General features: G+C 39.0%; 2 protein-coding genes across 3 annotated transcripts; both read right to left on the bottom strand.

Moving 5' to 3' along the window:
* Positions 1-471: 471 nt before the first annotated feature.
* Positions 472-5,356, bottom strand: slc10a2 (solute carrier family 10 member 2). Its single transcript, XM_051402924.1, has 6 exons — positions 4,787-5,356; positions 3,953-4,071; positions 3,012-3,100; positions 2,718-2,893; positions 2,449-2,606; positions 472-1,807 (listed from the first exon to the last, which is right to left on the bottom strand). The coding sequence occupies exons 1-6, from the start codon at positions 5,170-5,172 to the stop codon at positions 1,614-1,616; spliced, it is 1,122 nt and encodes a 373-aa protein (XP_051258884.1). The 5' UTR covers positions 5,173-5,356; the 3' UTR covers positions 472-1,613.
* A 6,891-nt stretch (positions 5,357-12,247) lies between these two features.
* Positions 12,248-20,065, bottom strand: gtpbp8 (GTP binding protein 8 (putative)). 2 transcript variants are annotated; one of them, XM_051402988.1, is made up of 8 exons: positions 19,914-20,065; positions 19,402-19,576; positions 19,116-19,269; positions 16,929-17,027; positions 16,552-16,682; positions 14,529-14,628; positions 12,946-13,064; positions 12,248-12,449 (listed from the first exon to the last, which is right to left on the bottom strand). In XM_051402988.1, exons 2-8 carry the CDS (start codon positions 19,563-19,565, stop codon positions 12,359-12,361), a joined length of 858 nt encoding a protein of 285 aa, XP_051258948.1. In that variant the 5' UTR covers positions 19,566-19,576; positions 19,914-20,065; the 3' UTR covers positions 12,248-12,358. The 2 variants fall into 2 exon arrangements, with proteins under 2 accessions (XP_051258948.1, XP_051258947.1); XM_051402987.1 differs by having other exon boundaries at positions 19,402-19,803; positions 19,914-20,063.
* Between the last annotated feature and the right edge of the window lie 1,478 nt (positions 20,066-21,543).

Consider the following 21,543-nt stretch of genomic DNA (forward strand, 5'->3'; position numbering starts at 1 on the left):
TGATATTTCTTAAGTGGAAGAAACAAGACTGGACCACTTTCTTTATGACACTTGAAGTTCATGTTTGGTTGTTTGAGGCTTGCTTAACATTTGCTGCTAAAGGAGCGTTACACTGCTGAACCCTTCCAGAAATTCTGTTTTTGTTATTGCCTTTGTTGATTCATTGATTTATGAATCTTGAATTTGATTTGCTTATTCTACTTTATTACTGTATGATGTCGTCCTTTGTTCAGCACCCAAATAAACTATTAAAAAACCAACAAATGATACCCTGCTCTCCATCTATCCACTCAACCATCTGTGTCACACACTGGTTTATCCTGTTTGTCCATCATCTCTAACCTGTCCACTGTCCTCCAAGTGTCCACACAATTACTATAGGAGACAACATTTAAAAATATAATAATAATAATATAATATAATAATAATATAAAATATTCTCATATATCAAATAAACACATACAGCATAAAGACAGTTTACAAATAATATGTTTATTGAGATGAATGCTCATATTCTTATCAAAACATCTATTATTTCAACATAATAAACAAAAATGTACAGGTTTTTTGAGAAAATACATTATTTCAGAAAGCACATTTATAAAACCTCGAGCTAAATAGGAAGGCAGTTTTGTAAAATATTTTGTTTCTGTACATCCATGAAAAACAAAAAGCAATCACTCATTATGAAATATGCCTTTGCATTCTGTGTTTGTTGCATTTGCACAATACAGACCACTAATAAATTAGTTTGTGTGTGAATATGTATCATAAATATACTGGGATTATTCCTGTATATCCCCGTTTCTTCCGTTCGGACAGATAGGCCAAACCACTAGCTTACATATTTAAAAATGCTAATGTTAATCAGCTGTGCTCAGAATAACTGAGCGTCTTACGAGTCTCAAAACGTGACGCCCCGTCCTCTTTTTTTTAAAAGGACCCTTTATTCTATTTATCCACTTGTAAAAATGAGGTATAGAAGAACTGAAAGGAACCCGAAACAGCAGAGAACACCAAACAGAAGATCACCCAAGAGCCAAAGCTGGTCTGTAATAACCACTGATTTCATCTGCTACATCAGTATAGAGAATAAGGATTTAAAAAAATACCTATTTGAACATAAAAGCATTATACTCAGTGGATTTGACAACATTGGCTCTCTGATGTGCACACAACTCTGTGTCTTATCGGATAAACTGTGAACTGGAACTGTTCCCTCGTTAAATATCTGTATGTGGACGTATGATTAATCCACATAAACAGCAGTAAATACTCAGTTAGAATCATGTAGACATGTAAAGAGGACATGAGTAAATGTGTTGATCAAGGAACATGGGAACAACAGGATTTCTGACAGGACATACAGCGTAAAGTGGTTTTAAATAATTATGTATGAATAAATTAATGAAAGGAGGGCCTCATATCTTACTGCTAATACAACACAGTTCAACATACAGTAATGCAATGCAGCGTGTAAGTCACTGCCCCACCCCCCCGCCTTCGAGTAGATTTTTGGCCACAGTTTGGGTGCACACCTCCGGCCTGCAGAGTGCAGTGTGTGTTCACAGTTGAGTTTGGCTGTTCATCATCCAGTGGTTCAAAGTCTGTTCTCACAGCTGGGTGTTCTTGTTAATGTTCTTATCTTTCTCTGCGCTGCCGACGACCTCATCAAACTCAAAGGCGCTGTTGTCTATAACGTACTGCTTCTCTTTTGCTGGTTCGCCGTCGCCAGCTTCCAGAGACGGAACCTCGCTGTCGCCGTCAGCTGAACCACGGCTGCATGACTTTTTATATATCTGGTAGCCTGTGGAGGAAAAAGCAGGTTCAGAAATGATGATCAGTCATCTTTATATGCATGTGTCATGTGTCATTAAACCTTTTCTGTCAGTTTATTATTCTTGTTTGGGAAAACTAGAAACTGGAAACTCTTTACAGGGGTGATAAACAATGCAATAGTTGAAGGGAGTTGTCCACAAAACATTTCCCTTGAAATCTCTCCACTGAAACCTTTGGTTTAAGGGGAGACACTACAGACGAATAGAATATTTTAAACTAATAGATATCACCATGAAAGTGCTGCTGAAGTGGAGATTTCAGGCCCAGAATTTTTGCCATGTTATAGACATAAAATGTGATATAAATCAAGCTATGAATGATTTATGAACAAAACCTTTTGTAAAAACCTTCACAATATGGAACAGGAATAAACTGGAAGGTTTGGTGTACGTAAGTAAAACACCCAAAATACACATTTAGGTGTTTTCTGCCAGGCTAGTCCGAAAGTAGACAGCGAAATAACCAAAAATCTCAACATTGAAGAAAAAGCAATGTTTGTGCCTGTAGTGTCTCGCTTTAACTGTGTTAGTAGCCTTATGAAGGGGGGAGACAGCTTATATGTTCACCTACATTCTTTTGGTTGTAGATAACGGATGGCGCTTAACTCACCTCCGACAGATATGACTGCCACCACTAGCTGGAAGATGCTGTAGATGAGAGGGAATGCGAACATGACCTCCAGCTCAGCAGGGCTGAAGGAGAGCTGGACGATGGTGCTGCACAGCTGGGAGTTCTGGAAACCAGTCTCCAATGCGATGGTTCGACACCTAAACAAAGCAGGGAATGATAACCTCATAAGTAGGTACATTTATTAGTGTATGTAGTTTCATGACTTATAAAAATGAATTGTTAACATTAAAACAATGCTGTCACCCTACCTGTTCCAGGGTTGACCTGCAAAGCGGGCCATGAAAAACCCCAGGCCGAAACCAATAAAGGGGTAGACGGTTCCAATGATCCACAGGGAGGGAGCAATGTTCCAGGAGGACTGGTAGAGAATGCCACCAACCACAGCTATGATGATAATGAGAGCAAAGCCTGCAAAGGAACCAACCTGTGCACAGCAGACACACAGACAGTTTTTATTGGATAAAGCCATAACCGATCCCTTTATCAAATATCAGATTCACAAACATAACCTTAGTAAGCGAGACATTGCAGAGGATTCCTACCTTGAGGATCTTTTTCGCCACGTTGGGCCACTTGCGTTTGACATACATTCCCAGAACGATTGGGATAAGAAGAGACACTAGAGTGATACCTGGGGAAACACAGATTTCATATCAGCTCATGCAGTAGGATTATAATAAATCTGTATAGTACAACGTGATTATATAATACAATGAAACAACAGACATGGAAGCATTCAAATAAACCACCCAATTCAACCGTCTATAATTCTTGATTAATTTAAATGATTATTTTAATCAATTTCTATCAGGCTCTTGTGCCCATCACAGCAGAAAAAAGAGTCTTATAAAGATTTTAAATTACGTTCGGTCTCCTAATTATCTAGGGAAGACATACATTTTTCTGCTTTTAGATCACAGTATATTTTCACATAGACTGGAAAAGTGGGCTGGCTTTAAAATGTCTGAGCTCGTATTTGGAGGGCAGGGATTATTTTGTCACCATTGGGAACCATAATTCAAAGCACATGCCCTTGACCTGTGGTGTCCTACAAGGATCGATTCTGGGGCCCCTTCTGTTTAACCTGTAAATGCTCCCACTTGGCTGCAACCTTAAAAAACCCTCGCTTATCACAGCTATGCCGATGACACCCAAATTTACCTAGCTGTTACCAAACTACTAAAGTCCTATTGACTCACTATGCAAATGTATTGAGCAAATAAATAATTGGCTGTAAATACAGAAAAAACAGGGGTAATTTTATTTGAGTGCAAGGAGGAAAGGCTCAAGGTTGATGCTCTCTTGGAGGCTAGGAACCTTGGTGTTTTAATCGACTCTAATCGACTTTAATCGACATAAATTACAAATCAGCAATAACAAAATCAGCATTTTATCACCATAAAATATTATAAATAAAACAGCCTTGCCTTGCATATTTTTGTAGTTTTGTGGACGAGTAATCAACCATTAGTTGTCTACTTACCGATACTGTCATATGGGATCTGGATGGTGTTGGAGGAAGTCCAGACGGAGGTGTAAATGAGCAGACAGAGAGGCATCATCCCCAAGGCCAAGATAGAGGAACAGGCTGTCATACTGATACTGCGGACAGGAGAATATGGACAGTTTTGGTCAGACAAGTTTCTTTAATGACAAAAATATGAAGATGGTCTGTGATATTTAAAAACTGCAACTGAGTCGCCCAATCAACAGATATCCCACTTGGGGATTTGCTCATAAGGGCCTATTCGGGCCCAATCATAAGGCCATACTGTACACAGTGTGACACAAAAAAAATCCCTGAGAATGATTCCTCACATGGTCTCCACTTGTACTCCAAGATGGCCTCATTAGCAACCCACATGGACACACACATTTTGGTCCTATGTGGAGACATTGATCATATATTTCAGCCTACAGGGGACTCACTAAACATATTGCTGAGTATATAAATTAATTTTTGCAATGTAAATAGTCAAAATATAGATAAATGAAACACTTAATTTGTGAAAACTCTGATATATAATTGGTTGTTTACTTTATTCTGCTAGAGAAAAGCCACACTACTCTCTAGAAACATGGCTATATACTGTATAACTGGGTTGTGCTGAAAAGAATTCCTTTTAAACTGAGATCAAGAATCAGCTTCTCCTGCCAGACAGTTTACTCACTAACAAGAGGACCGCCAGTGTCTAAGGTGGACAGGGTTTTTAAATAGCTTGTTAGCTTTCAGACGCCCAAACAATACATCATTAACTAACATTAGATTATCCAATGAGCCTGCAAAACCAGCCAGCCGGCTCAGCTGGTTTCCTACCTCAGGTCCATGTCTCCGTCCAGCCAGTAGCAGATAATGTTAGAGCCGGATCCTCCGGGACAGCAGCCCATAATGATGATGACGACGGCCTGCACAGGCAGCACATTGAAGGCCAGTGACAAGGCGAAGGCCGTGAAAGGCATGATGCCAAACTGGCAGAGGAAGCCGATGATGATGCCCCAGGGCTTCTTGATGTGGCCCCACAGCTTACTGGCATCCACCGTGCAACCCATGGAGAACATGACCATAGCGAGCATGACGGTGAGCACTGTGCTCAACACCAGGCCCAGTACTGCATTAAAGTCACTGACGGGAACAAGGCAGTTTGAGCCTGAGCAGACTGTGCTAAGAGGGTCGCAGCCAGTGGGCACGGCAGTTGTCGCCATTGTGGACAATGTACTGGGAGAAGGAGAGGATGATCAGCGGCTTCCAATTTGAGAGAAGACTGGAGGAGAGTTTCCTTAGAGCTTGTAATTATTAGATTCCAACTCCAGTTTCTCCTTCTCCGATATCCAAGAAGATGATGGCGACAGTGAGAGGAACCGTCAGCTCCTGCCCTTTATGCCTACCCTGCCACAGCCAAATAAAATAGGGAGGGTAAAAATCAGGTAAAACAAATAAAAAATTAACCAATACTTAATGTTTTATGGGGTCAGTGTTCAGAAGCACAAGCTTATAAAAAAGTCATTCTGAAATGTGTAATGTGATTGGACCATAGCGCCACCTTTTATTGCCCTTTGGCCTCTTAAAACTTTATTGGACAGCTATGCTATGCAGCATCATCATCCTTCACTGCCAGTAAGGAGGGAAGATGCTTGCAGTTCTCATAGTCAGAAACCCCATGAATGCACAAGGTATTCTTTGCACAATGGCAATAAAAATCTGCCCATTTTTATCATTTGTTAAACGTCAAATCACACAGTGGATGCAATAAAGATTTTCGGAAAAAGTCTTAAATGCCAATTATAATCTTTACAACTGATCTAAAGTTAAACATAAAACAAGGAATACATGATTGTTCAGGAATACTCTGACACTGGATAGCTGGATATAATTTTTTGTGGCAAAAGTGAAGTAAAAAGAAAAATCCAAATAATTTGCAACAAATTTGATGGGAAGCATGCACGGAATTCCCAAGGCACTATATCCCTCAGAGCTGTAAATATCCAAAAACGATACAGTATGTGTGAGGGTTCAATGGTTGAGATGGAAGAGCTACATACAACAACGGTTGCCCATGTGATTCCCCAATCAGTCTGTTTGTTTTTTTAGGTGAAAATTTATTTTAAAATGTTTTATTTAAATGCGAGTCTGAGTCCAGACTTCAAGATTTGTAGTAAAATTTGCTGTTAACTTGATCAGTTTTGGGAAGAATAATAGGTAAAAACTATAGTCCAATATAGGCTAGACCTATTCACATAGCCTCACACATAGGCTGTCATTTCTCATAAAGCTGCATCTGTTAAATATTGACTTGAAGAGGGTGAATACTTATGCAGTCCATTATTTAATATTTTACATTTGCATTTCATTTAAAGGTTGGTAGAGATTTGTTTCCTTTGGGGCATTTAAATCTTTCAAATTTTGTGTCAAGTGTCAAAAACTCTTAATTATATCCTACCCTAATTCAAAGTTGTAAAACAATAAAACATAAAAAGGTGGGCGTGAATATGTTTTATAGGCACATGTTGCACATGCCAAGTTGGAAACAATAAAAACGTTAAAGCGTCTTTATTCAGTTACATCATAATGTTCTACAGCTTGTTCTCTGTGGCTTTGATGTACTTGAGTTTGCACAAAGTCAAGGAGTTCACGAGAGTTACAGTTAAAACGTTTGCTTGCACGCGTCTGTTAGACTAGAGGAAAAAACTACTTGGCTCAATAATTTAAATAAATTAAAATTTCTTTCTTAACATTCGAACTTAAAAATTACTAAATTGTGTTGTTCTTACCTTCCCAAGAGCTGAGTGAAGACTTTGTGTTTGTTTCCATTTGGAAGGGGTAATGCTTAACTGTGAAGTTAAAGGACAACCAGTCAACACCACAAAGAATGCCTTACATATTTTGTCCGACAAATAAAAATTGCTCAAGTCAGTGTGTTGCTGAAATAATATGAAATAATGGTGTGTCTGCAGTCTGAGCGATGGAGAGCATATGCAATAAAATCGAGTGGACACAATAAAAGCAGTAATGTCAGCTGTACAATAAAATATATACCTGCAATATACAGTACAAGACCTTTATGACACATAAAAGACTTGTTGAGACTGTGCCACATTGATTTTGAGATAAGGCAGTAATGAATATATATTTGGGGGGACACACCCAAGATTCCAAAATGCTATGCTAATGCTATGGCATTATTATTATACCAGTTGAGGTGTAGTGCAGTTCTGTCCGTGGTTTTAAGTGGTGTTTCTGTACCACAGCAGAAGTCTTGCTCGACTGCTATGTTCAGTGCTAACAATCAATGTTAGCACTGTACTCTCTCTATATCATTATAATGCTTTGTAGACTATATCACTGTCGAATGTGAGAGTTTAATTGTTAAGTGTTATGAAATTATAATTTTGTGAATGTTGAATACACGTTTATACAACAAGCAAAGAACTGCAGGTCTTTGCATGTCTGCAAAGGGGAAACTCGTGGGTAAACATTGAACCCATTTTAATTTAGATGTGGTAAGCTCTGACCCTAAAGGTCCCTTTGAAAATTGCCATGCCATTTTTTCCATCTCCAAAGTTAGGCAACATTTTGGTATGGCCATTTTCAAAGGAATCCCTCGATATCTTTAGGTCACAGCTTAAGATATCTGAATGAAAATGGGATGGTTAGGTCATCTGGTTTTATATGATACCAGTATCTTAACTCTTGCATTAAAACGGAGCCCAGTCTGGACACACCCCTGCGAGAAGGGTCTATCTGCAGTGAATCATGACCCAAAACTTCAGAAAAGTAATGTCGGGAAGCATTTTGGATTGAACAATCGTGGATAAAGAAGAGGCTGTTTGCTCACTTAATAAAATGAACCAGCTGTCAAAATGTCTGATGCGTTATCAGGAAAGACAAAGAAACAAAGAGTGCTCTGATGCTACAAATAGTTTTAGAAAAGGTAGAAAAGACCTAACACATCAGTCAAATCCAAAGAATGAAGAAGCCTGTGTGGCAGACAGGTTCATTGTGAACATTGTGTGTAAAAGCACTGGCATTTTGGTCAAAGTTTAACAGAAGCAGAAAGAGGTAGGGAAGCCACTGATTGATGCATTTTGTTGACTAACTAATTCAGTGTTTAGGGTCTGGTGTCTGACATTAAAGCTGCAGTAGGTCATTTTCATAAAAATATTTCTTGTCATATTTGCTGAATCTTTCACTGTATCCTGACAGCAGAACATGAGACAGATAATCTGTGAAAGAATCAGGTTCCTCTGGTTCCCCCTAGTGTTCCTAACAACATTTACAAGAATCCACTGGGCCCGAACAAAAACAACCAGTAGTGTCAGGATATACAGTCGAGAAAGTTACAGCCAATATAACAAAAACTTTATTTTTTTTATTTTTTTATAAAAGTTAGCTACTGCAGCTTCAGTCCAACTTACAGACATGTTCTACAGACATGTTATAGTATAGTATAAATTCTCTGCTTGGAATAATCATTTGTCCGTGATATACTTTGTCCACATAAAAACTTGAATTACCTCATTAAAAGTTTTATTGGACCATATTGAGATGGCTGTGGAGTCACAAAATAATCTCGTGCCTACGCACACACATGTTCAACTGAGATTTAAGGCGAGCACGGAGAACCTTTCTGCTGTCAGACTCGGCACAGTGAAGGTCAAACACTGCTAGTAACAGTAAACCGACACCAGGAAGGGTTAGCAACAAGCTGTTGATGTAAACTTTATGTGAAGAACAGAGAGAATCATGAAAACCATTCACAGTCTGTTCACACCTTTTGTACTTTAAAAAATAATGGATAACATTAATGCTATTAAAGTCCCTCTCCACTCAAAAATCTGTGTTTCTTCTTGTTCCTACAGTTTGATGTTTGAATGATGTCTGTGCAGAGTTTGACACTAGAAGGATGTTTTCATTCATCTGCTGAAAGTGGAAAGTTTCTCTGAGCTCACAGAAAATCTGATTTTAAGGGGCGGGGCCTACCAGCGTTATTTGTGACATCACAAATAGTTTGGAGGTCAAGTATGGAAATTATACAAGTGTGATGTAGAAACTTGAAGCCATCAGTGCACATACACTGAGAATGTAGGCGACATCTTGTGTCCAACAGGAATTTTTAACTAGGTATAACAAGTCGAGTATGTTTAGATTTTAATGTGGAAATTTTACTTTTTTTAAATTTAAGTCAAATATAACATACACAAAATAATGAACAAAATATGTTAAATAGCTTTAGCTAAAAGATGTCAGTAAGTAAAATACTGTAAAAATGTAAACCTTCAGCGTGGTTACAATACAGGAAAATATGTATTGAGTACTTGTTACAGGGCTGCAACTAACAATATTTCATTGTTGATTAATATGCAGATTATTTTCATGATTAATCAATTAATAGTTTAGTCAATAAAATGTAAGAAGATAGTGAAAAATGCATATTACCCTGTAAAACCAGACAAGTTCATTTAACTATTCAAAAAACTGTTGAAATTGATTACGTCTAAAATTTTAAGTAAAATTAACTGAATTAAAGTTAAAAAACATTATTGATCAAGTAACTAGTAATGTATTCGTACTGTAAAAACAAAATACCTATTGAAAAGTTCTTAGTCAGGAATGTTTCTTTAACTTAGAAAACTAAGTTAGTGTCCCTTAAAAATTACAAGTGAAAGCTTAATCAAGAATCTTTTCATAGATTTTTTTATGTGGAAATTATACTTTTTTTGGAAGAAAAAACATAATTACATGATTGTTCCACGCGGACTTCATTTGTATGTCTTAACACATGTCTGGAGGGGATCTTTAATGTTGTAAACGTTGGATATTTATTAAAATTCACATTCATTTTCAAGGGCATTCATGACAAAGGAAGCTTCCTGCAGTGATTCACGTTCCTGTTCGTGTCCCACAAACTGTAAAGGTGTGTGCAGTGTCATTCTATCTGTATGTGTCAATCAGTGATGTGGTATGAGGAAGGGGACAGTGAAATACATAAAGTAGCTCTTCAGAGGGTGTCTTATCAGTCTTTATCTGCCCCATCAGCTTTTATCTTCTTTCCATCTGACTTGTCCTTCGTTCAGGCCACAGTAAATTTCTAAGCTCTGCTCCCAGTGTGTGTGAACGAGTGTGTTAAAGGTCTGTGTCATGTCGTGTCATGGTCATTATCTTAGGCGATCTGATTGCAGATAACAATCTAATTTGATATGTCCATATTTTATGTCACTGTCTTTGTGCTCAAATGTAAAATAAGGAAACGAAGATAAGACGCGTTTGAGAAACTGTCCCAAGAGGACTGGGAGAGACAAAAGGAAGAGGATCAATGAAACTTTCAGAATGTGACCTTGACCCTTGCCAAGTAACTTCTATAAAAAAGTTTACGACTGCATGCCTGCTGATCTGCTGTGCATTTTGAAGCTTCCACCCTCGTTGTTCTCTGCAGACACTACAGCACACGGCCAAATTCTGTGAACATGTGTCTGTATACAACAAATTACTCACAAAAACCGGCATTGTGTGAGATGTTCCATTTTTAACTGACCCATGCTGAACGGCGTCTCTCATTATGGTAGGCTCAATTGCAACGAATCATTTTCCAGAAGTTTTTCTTGACAATACAGGACTGCACTGTATTGTCGCACTTGCACTATAAGAAACAATCATATAAGGTGCCGTTTCGGGCAGATTGACTACATTCATTTGACCACAGCCTATAAGTAACAGTTCAAATGAGAATTAGTTTTATTTTACAGAAAATTCAACTTGCAATAAACACAAAAGTAAAAGTGTTTATTGCATGAACATTTAACATCACTGTGCATGTATTTATCGACCACAGCAACAAGACATTTGATCATTAATAGGCTGTGTATATGAGAATTTTGCTCGCAGCTCTGGAAAAAATAGACTCAGTGCCGAAATGGTCGCTGCAGTCAGTTCCACTTTGTATCTGGTAAACCTGTTTTGAAGAGTCGTAGAGTTTAACCAACCAACAGTCACTTCACACAGAATACGAAAGCTTACGTAGGCGAGGTTAATGAGGGGTTAAAATACCATACAAACATACAAACAAACATTTCCAGGACAACATAGATTACTTCCAGGATATTTGCTCATTTTATTCAATTTGTGTGTTTTCATGACTGAACTAATCTCTAAATTTCCAGCTTCTCCAGGTTTTCCAGGATGTGTGAGAACTCTGAGTTCATATGACGAATGATTAATTTAAATTTAATAATTTTATATTAAGTAAAACTAACTTCATTTTGAGAGTTAAAAAAACCCCCACTCTTGATCAAGTAGCTTTAATAATTTTAAGTGACACACGTTTTATGTGTACTGTTCTTTATTTGTACTTTCTGTAACTTAGAAAACTAAGTTAGTGTCACTTAAAATTACAAGTAAAAGCTGCTTAATCAAGAATCTTTTTATAGATTTCAATGAGGAAATTATATTTAAATATCTAGTATGTCTTTGTTTGTATTTTGACACTTTCTAATTTTTAAAATTTTCTATTTCTATATTTTATCATCATTTATTTATATGTTGTCTCTCCTCCTCACACATAGCTGCACATTCATCGTACGCATTTACGAATACACAACACACTTTCATACATGCATACAAATACCAAATGTCTATATGTTAGAGCAGCTGAAGAGTGAGAGGAAACCCAACAAAAACAATGAGCTGAAAGAGACTAAACTCTCCATAGAGCTGAAGGAGACTGCTGTTATAGCTCTCTGTGGGTTCACCATGCAGGTGTTTTTATACAGTGAATATCTCATTTTGATTCATCTCTATAACTTCCATTGTTTCTAATGTATGTATATGCAGTGTTCAACAATGGGATGGGTGAGCTGAGGGCATGTTATCTGGTTCATAAGAATTATAATAAACTGTTGCACTGCAAGTGATTACACAATATGATAAAACAATAAAAGTGAAAGCCATTAAAATAAACACGGTCACAGCGTTGTTGAGGAAATTGTATGAACTGGCATTTCATTTTAATATTGAATTGATATTTATGTTTTGAATTCCTCTGCCAGACAGCAGAGATTTGTTCAGATCAATGAAAAACACCCCAAACTCTCAGAAAGTTCCAATATCGTTAGTTGTGATATTAAAGATAAATGAATGGAGTGACAGACGCTGTATACTGTAACAATTAAGCTTCTTCCTCTCCACTCTGTTTAAAGCAAAGTCCTGTCTCTCTGTCCACGTAGTTCTGCTGACTAACAGTCAGGTAATATGTAACTATAACAAGGACAACCAGCCAAACCCACAAAGTGTTTTACATTTTATTAGAAAATAAACGTTTCCCCATCAGCTGTCTAGACCTGGCAATGTGTTCAGCAAACTCCCAGTTCCACTCAGTTATGCTAAGCTGGCCTCTGGTCAGCTTTGGGAAGTGTCCGTTAACCTGATGCTCCCTGTTACGTGGGCAATGAAGCACCTCAGGAGGTAGATTCCCTGAAACTGGAGGGAGCTGTTGTGCAAAGAGAAAGAGAGGGACAAAAGAAAGGATGGATGCAATTAGGGCCACACAATTACGCAAAATTACAATACAGCCAAGTGCAATATCTAAAGCGCTGCGCCACTCCATCTGCCCGAGTCTATTTGTTCTTTCTGATCACATACATTTTGTTATAAAAGTGTCAAGTGTTAAATTAGCTAGCTAATGTCAGAAAAATGTAACTAACATCGTTAGTTAGTGAACATTTTGCACACACACACAAACATTAGCTAACTTAGGATATATATGTTGCTTTTATCTTTAAACCATCTTCATATTGTGCTTTACTTTTAAACACAGATTAGCCTAGCACGTCTAGGAAAGAAGAAAGTTGACCGAGGCTTACTCAGCTGTTACTGGAGCACAGAAAGGGCCGGGGCTTGGGAAGGTTCACTTCACCGTTGATGTTTTTATGAGATTTGTTGACGGTAAGTTGCATAAAGGACAAGTATAAAAGTGTGACTCTCACCTGATCAGGAACGGCTGGGGGAAGCAGCTCATGGTCTGTGTTTTAACCACATCCTGAACATTCAGTAGGTTTGTCAGCAGGGCTCCGTGCCCACATTTGTCGATCTTAGTCACCAGCATCTGCAAAACAAAATCCCAACAACAACATCACAACTCTACCTCCGTGCACAATGCACACATTCAGGCTTCAGACAGACTGTATTGGACTAAAGCTGCAATTTCCCCAAATTTAAAAAAGGAGAGTGTAGGAACTCTGAACCGATGTTAATCGTGTACTGCACCTCATCCCTAACAGCAAAGCAACAACTTTATGTTTAAAGCTGACCCATTGAGCTCACGGCTCCCTTTGCCTTTCAGCACAGAGAGTTCATCTTTATTAAAAGCTGCGCTGTCACAGCCTTAATAATGATCAAAGTGTTTAATAACCTGAGAGCATGAATAATTGACTGCGGAGTGCGTAGAGAGTGGGGGTGCTTCATTATAATGTCTCAGCGGTGGCGTTTCAGAGGGGACAGCAGTTTTTAAATAGCTGAGTGAGAGCGTTCAGCATTAATTCAGTGTGGACATAATGATGAGGATTTGTAAGAATGAGTCCAATGTGGGAAGGAGGGGTAAAAGCTGGTTAGCGTTGCCACCTCTAGCACCCTGCGTATCATCCAGCATGTACAGTCTGCTGTTTCTCACACACAGTCACTTTCAGCTATATATATATATATATATATATATATATATATATATATGCATCATGCATGCTGATTTGTTTTCTCACACTTTGTCAGATACTGGCTTGTTGTTCAGCTCGGTGGGGCTCTGTGTGGTCTGTGTGGCACAGCAGATGTTGGTGGTGTGGCTTTGTTTTTTAACAGGCATGTACTGTATGTTCTAACTCACTGCCACAGTGTGGTCTGCAGAGCTTCTAACATGCAAGTCTCAACATGCCACACACACAGAATCATAGCGGATGTCCTGTGATACAGCATTTATGCAAACGTTTCAGGGTTGAGGTAACAATGCATGATACTAATTTATTTTATTTATGGATTATTGTTCAGTCTATAAAATGTCAGCAAGTTATGTATTCAAATGTCCTGGTTGCGACCATCAGTCTGAACAGCTTTTACAGCTGTAGAAGAAAAATATTTATTGTAACAATCAGAACTCAGAACTTGAGATGGTGTCTTACCAAGATACAGGCTACAAGCTTTTTAGGTATTTTAAGCATTGTAAGACAATTTAATGCCACTGTAATTATAGGCATAATAATGTAAGTGCACCCTTTCAAATAGCGATTAACTTTTAATTCTTAACATATTCAGCTTTTGGAATGTGAAAAGAAAGAAAACAACCAAATTAATACATTTAAATTGCACTTAAATAAATAGTAAGCACAAGGGTCGGCTATTGAGTCATTCATCCAACGACTGTGATTGCATGGATAAAATAAATACAATCTGTATTTGGGATATGGATAATAGTCTTCCTTTAGTGTTTTCCATTCATTCTGCTTTCGAGCTGAGAACTTAATATATAAATATATTTCCAAGTAAACAGGCAGGATAAGAAGAAAGAGTGCGTGCGTCCTACCACATATGGACGCGTCATCTCCTCGCACATCTCCAGGGCGACCATGTCAGCACTCTGAAGACCGACACTGCCATCGACCAACAGGAACGTCCTCACCAGACTGAAAGATTGCAAACAAACAGATGGATGGGAGAGTTTTCAGCATCTTCCACGGTCATAAAAATAAGAACAGAGGTTCTTCAGGTGCAGAAGATTGGGCCAGTAACCAGCATTACAGCTTTCCTCTCAGGTGGATACACACTCAAAGAGTTTAGTTCATCATGTCTAAAGTAGTTGAAAAACACAAATAAATTGTAAATGACAGTGCAGTTACACAGCACCACCTGGTGGACCAGGTTGGTAGTGCTAACTAGAAGATCTCACACTGTAACTATGGAATATATTTGCACACAGATGCCGTTGTCCAGGAATACATTTATGTGCAAAAAACTATAAAATGATTTAAGATCTAAACGTTGAAGACCTGAACACAAACTATATTCACAGAGCTTCAGTCTCTGATAAACAGCCTCCTGCATTAGAAAACAACCAAAGAGCTGACAGAACAATTAGAGGAAAACACTACATTTGACAAAAGAACCTATTAAGTATGGCTATCAAAAATGATTTAAAAAAAACAGACGATGAGAAAATAATACAGACTGAATTGTAAAAAAAGTTCACAAATTTCACAGGAAATAATCTTCTCAAAACTCCTCCAAGTTTCTGGTTTTACACAAACCTCCTGCAGTTTCTGTGTTCACTGTTTCACTGTTATGCACTGAGTATAATATGAAATATGATATGGAAGCACTGCTTTTGAGATGTTCTTATCGGCACAGCCTACTTGAAAAAAAAACCCATAATTATCAGAAATGACCAATGAACTTAATGTTCTATCATTTGTTGGCCCAGTGAATGTTTCTGATAAGTGTTGGATGGTTGATATCAATATCTACTGAGTGGTTTGTTATGATGTGTAAATCTTTGTAAAAACAGGAATCTTAAGAAAGTAACAAAGACTTGTTGTAGTCCAAAAAGAAAAATAATCTTGTCAAGCATGTTTTGCATTAAAAAAATAATCTGGTTTTAAGAAATTATATCTAATTTTGTCACAATAAGATATTACAGCTAATACTGAGCTCAATTTAACCAGGAACAACAATGGTTTGTTTAATATCCCAGCAGAGGAACCAGATTATTTTCTTCTTATTTTCAGAGTGAGAGCACTCACACAACTTCTCAGTTTAAGAGAAAGTCGACTGGACCCACTGTTGGAAATGAAGCAGCTGTTTAGTTTTTCATTGTTCTAATAAGAAAATGTTTCTGGTGCCTTCATTTAAGACAAAGTCACTGATTATTATTCTGCTGTTTGTTGAGCTGAATTTAAGAATTTGTTAATTAGCAGAACTTTTTTTACAATAAGACACAGATCCTTCGAAGTCCACTGAGTTTTTATTGCTTGTAACAAGCACAACTTGCTTAAATTTGGGGCATTTTTTCTAGTTTTATGGTTCATTACTGTCTATCAGTAGCCAGATCTTTTTGCTAGTTTTAAGAATTCTAGCCAATCAAAACTGTCTTACCGCATTGGCAGATATTTTATGCTCAATATAAAAAGAATTGATTATATTTAGGAATATTTGGCTTGTTTCTAGTAGGGCTGTTGTTGCAGTGTAACCAGTTGATTTATTGTAGGAAATTCATTTCGAACTAATTATCAATATTAATATAATACCACAGCCAGATAAACAGTAATGCATCTTTCTGACTGAGCGCACATCGAATTAAACACATTGTTTTTGGCATCATGAATGAATTTTACCTCCCAAAGGACCAAAATCAGGACAGGAGCTGTCTTTTCCAGCCTCTGCAGTAGGAGTCTAATTCATATGGTCGGGAACAATCAACTTTCTGTATTTATTACAACACAGACGGTTAACGAGAGTCTTACTTTGGCCCTCCAGACATCCATCATGTGTGTACAAGGGCTCTGTGTTCTCATTGTGACTCCAGTGTAAATACGCACTACTACTTTTCTCACTTTTTCCGTGAGTAAAGGTACGGCTCCACCATATCCACAAAGTCTTTGGGTGCTTTGTATCCATATCCTGGCATGTCAACGACGGTGAAAGCTGTGCCCACTCTGAAGAAGTTCATCTTCTTTGTGTGACCCTGAGGTGGGAACAGAAAGAGAGAGAGACACAATCTCTGAGGAGAGGTTACACTCTGAACACAAATCCTAATCATTTTAAATGGATTTGTAATCAGATACTGTTGATTTAATTTACATATAGACTGATTAGCTGATCGCTGCTACAATGGTGGTGTAAGTGAAGAACTAAATTCAGTGTAATGCGATGTGATTATATTCCAGTCACTGGAACAGTCACTCTATGTATGTCAGTTAAAACCACTCACTGGAGTTTTGGAGACTCGGACTTCTATCTCAGGCGTCAGGGAGAACAGAGCTTTGATGAGAGACGACTTGCCCACGTTGCTCCTGCCGATGAAACACACCTGAGAACACACACGGGTTGCTCCATCGTCACTTTCTCCGTTACTGTGTTAATGCTCGGACCTTCTGGATGGTAACTCAATGATCTGTGTGAGTTTATGCTGGATTATCTTCCTTTAAACGTCTCAGCGAACCGGCACACCTGCTCTGAGCGCGGTACCAACGACCGCCAACTCCCACAGGACACGGCGCCGGCTCATCCATCTCGCCGACACAAGACAGATGGACGGAGGCCAACGCTGCCAGTAAGCCACGAATACATCATCGCCTGACAGAGCGGAGAGGCAGAGCGGGAACTGACTCTGCATGCCAAAGAGACCCCCGTTGTCCAATCAACACAATGTCCCCCCCCTTCCCCGGTGAACACTACTGTCCATAAAGGTTATAAATCTGCTCATTTATTATCAAGTGTCAACTGGTGCTTAATTATGTATGAGGCTGCAGGAGGGTGCAAAGACACTGCGCTACAGTTCTCATTTACAGTGTCCGTGTTTCGGGTCGAGGAAGGGCAATGTGAACACCCTCACTTACATACACCTCCTCTTCCTCCTACAGTGCTTCATCTTTAGGGCTGCAGTAACAAACCACTGTCCATCATTCTCCATTCATCGATTAGTTGTTTGGTCAGTTTAGTGGTGAAAAATGGGAGGTCATGTCCTCTATTGTCTTCAAAACCTCAGTTTACTGGAGATGTTCCACCTTTTTACTTCCTAATACCTGAATTTTGCATATCAGCTGATACCGCGTACCGACCCTAAACACGTGCTAGAAACAATATATAACATATATAAATACATTTTTTCTTAAAAAAAAACGATTAATGGATTATCAGAATAGTTGGTGATTAAATGGATATCTCCATCTTTTCAACCATAGTTTACAGCCGGGCGAGGGTCAGTTAGATTATTCTGGGAGTGGGTTTAACGCTGCAGACTTTTTCGTGGCACTACAATCATGAACTCCTGCAGGGTGAAAAAGTTCGGTCTGACAGTGATACAACATCCACAAGGACTTCTGCTCATGGCTGAACAAAGAGAGAATGAGAAGTGACTTAAAAGGAAAACACCCTCCGCTCATACATTTTACATCAGCAGATTCCATTTACTTCTCCAAGTTGTTACACAATCTGACTGTAAAGTGGAGAAGGTTTTCAGGATGAGACGAAAGAGAAACTGTATGAGACGTAAAGATCTGGTGGCACGGTCGTCCACTGTCTGTCCCAGCATGCAAAGCTCCCTCGACAAAGACCCCTCTGTGTTACCACGCCCGGTGCAGAATCATGAATAATTTAAACTGCAGCGTACTCTCTCTCCAGCTACCTGTAGCCTTTAGGGAGCGCTCAGACCGAAAACAGCCCCGAATGGAAACAACACTCTGGGCTTCGTTGACGGGATTGTTTTGCTTCAGGTTACCGGAGAGACGTGAAATACGATGCGGGAAGTCCAGTCGGAGGAACAGATGCCAACACACTGCACAGCACTGTGAGACAGACCGCATTAGTGAGGTCAACTGGAGAAAGATTCGTCTTACAGAATAATCTACCAGGAATGTGTGACTGATCAACGCAGCATCTTCATAGATTACATCATTTCCTCGAGAGTTAACTAAAGGAAGGTTGAATTTATTTGCCACACAACCCTGCGGTTCTTTGTCCGTGCATAATTTACCATAACTTACATCTTTATTTTGTACAGTTACTGTTAATGTATAGTAAGAATCATATTCCTTTAATTAAATTAAAATAACCAGTAACAAGTGATGAAATATTACTTTTTATTACTTACTATTCCTGCTGATGAAAGCTGAACATTTACTACTGCTGCAGCTTCACATTAAAAGCATTTAACCGGCAAAACATGAGTGGACTTTTATTTTGAAGTAAGCAGTGCTCTGTAATTGTGATCTCAGTATTGATCAAAATAATTGTGATTATCATTTTGGCCATAATGGTGCAGCCCTAATAACAATGCCCCCCCCCCACAGACTCTCTGTACAGGGACATAAACGAACGGATTCAGTGCAGTTACTGAACTGACTCACTTTCTTCAGATAAACATAATAAAATGTTGGTAGCAGTGAACATGACCAACCTCAGGCGGTTTGAGTGCAGGTAAGTGGTCCATCCTCACTGCAGAGGTTTGGTAATCAATCTTATGAGACGGAGAAGAACAGAAGAGCCTTTCCGCTTTCATCACGTCCTCCAAACCGGGATGAAAGAGCTGGAACGGCGTCCTGTCCACGGACCTGAAAATGTCATTCCAACCATCAAAAACTCCCAAATTCAGGCAATGAAAGAGCACACACACACACACACACACACACACACACACACACACACAATCATGTGTCCTGGAGAATAAATGTCAGGGGTAGTACCTGTCCAGGTAGCCCTCCAGATCACTAAAGGGGTACAGCAAGCTCTGGACTTTGTTCGGGGGAAGCGCTCTGACTTTCTGGAGTGAAGCCAGTTTATGGGCGCTCCTCCAGGAAACAACCCGAGCTCCAGGACGCAGCCACCGACACGGCCGGGGGCGAAACATGTTCCCTGCAGCTGAGAGGAGGACGGAGACGTTATCACGAACACCTTTCACACAAGGACCGCCGTCAGCCATCAGCCATCAGCCATCACATCAGGGTTCCCACAAATCAGATTCAAGGACCTTTCAAGGACCTTTCAAGGACCTTTCACAGGAAGTTTCCCTCTAACGCTGACAGTCACTGATTTGAATCTTCCATTATAATCTGACTGAATGTTTCCATGGTAACTGACAGACACATCTGAGAGGCAAACAGTGAAGAGCTCGTGTTCAATAAGACAGATGACACATGTATGACGAGTGTGTCAATGACGTTGTGTTAATGACGTCGTTTTGTCTTCCGGACTTTACCTGAACACCTGAGTCATCTCTGAGCGGAGGAACAATGGCGCCCAGTGCGGACAACACCAGACCTTACACTAATATTACAATCTTATTTTTATCCTCTCTTATCACGCCTGTCTGCTCTGCAGGTCCTCCATGTTGTGTGCGACCTTCAAATGAGTCCGACTGAAACAACACAAGGGTTCCGCTTCAATAACTTGTGTTTCCCGTTACTTTCAGAAAATAAAGTATTCGGATATTTATGTGAATTGTTTCATTTAATTAAAGTATCGTTTTTAATAAGAGAAATTACTTTCACACATTGTAATATAGCCAGAAATGTATTTATTTGTATTCATCTTGTTGTTGTTGTTATTATGTATGTTTCTTATATACACAATATTAAAACACGAAACATACTGCTTGTATTTTATTTTCTATACTACTACTATTATTATTAACAATAATTATAATTATTATTATTATTATTAAAATGATTACAGTGCTTTCACTTCCTGTTTTCATTGCTTGGAAGCATTCCTGTAATGTAGCTGCTTTCAGAGGTTACTCTGTAGCAGACAAGAAGCTTTTCACTATAATTCCAGCTAATAATGCTTCCTACACATTCATAGGTCCCCCTCTGCCCCGGCTTGAATTTAAAACACACATAAGAACAGAGAAATAATGAAGGAGAGCACTTTTGCACAGGCTCAAGCTATGAGAGCATTATTTTAACTTCTGTTGTCTGTTAGCTCTGAAGACGTCATATTACAAAACTCAGACAATGAAACGAGGCTTTCTGAGGAGACTGACACAGGGTTGATTACATCTCTTTCCCTGTGCTGTTCTAACATTGCACAGGGCACTGGGACATAATTAATGAGCATGGATCCTCTTTTAGATTCCACTACATTCTTCACATTGATGCATGGCTGCTGAAACATACAGAAACATTCTTGTGATCCTGCTCTTGGATGAAAAATGTCTCCTGTCCGCAGGAAAAGGTACAGTTCTGCCTGTCACATACATCCTCCATCACCCTCTTGGTGGGGATTATTGAGGATTATAATACTGACATTTATGTAGAGCGCGCCAAAGAAATGTCTTCATAAATTTGGTTATAGGAGGTGGCAGTGATAGGAGCGACTCCAGGCTTCTCTCCCACTCTGCATTCTTTTACACTGAGTCTCCCACCAGGAAATGGAGTTTCATCAATAGGCATGTTCAAGCGGTGGTCAGGTTTCACATGTTCATGCACACTAAGTTTCTCCCGAAGAGTATTCTGCACGTTCCTCCCTATGGGGAGAAGAAATCGGTTCTAATATTTATCCAGCTTTGATTAATAGTTTGAAAAGCTACTTTAATTTGAAAGGTAGAATATTTGGCCCACTTTGGGGAGCTCACTTTAAAGCACTTCAGGATAAATCACTGTTATCTACTCATGGCTCTCCCTGCTCTCTGTCGAGCCTTTTCTCTCCACATGGTGGCAGCGCAGACCACTGAAAGCATCACTGCACTCTGATATGTTAAATATCTGCCTCCACCACCTTGTGCCAATCCTCCCTCTGCTCCATCTGGGTTTTATGACCTGATGTGATTCATAGTATGTTCACTGAGCAAATTAATTCACAGATATCCAATTACAGCTCTCATATTC

This window comes from Dicentrarchus labrax, unplaced genomic scaffold (assembly GCF_905237075.1).
Source record: "Dicentrarchus labrax unplaced genomic scaffold, dlabrax2021, whole genome shotgun sequence".
NCBI lineage: Eukaryota > Metazoa > Chordata > Actinopteri > Moronidae > Dicentrarchus > Dicentrarchus labrax.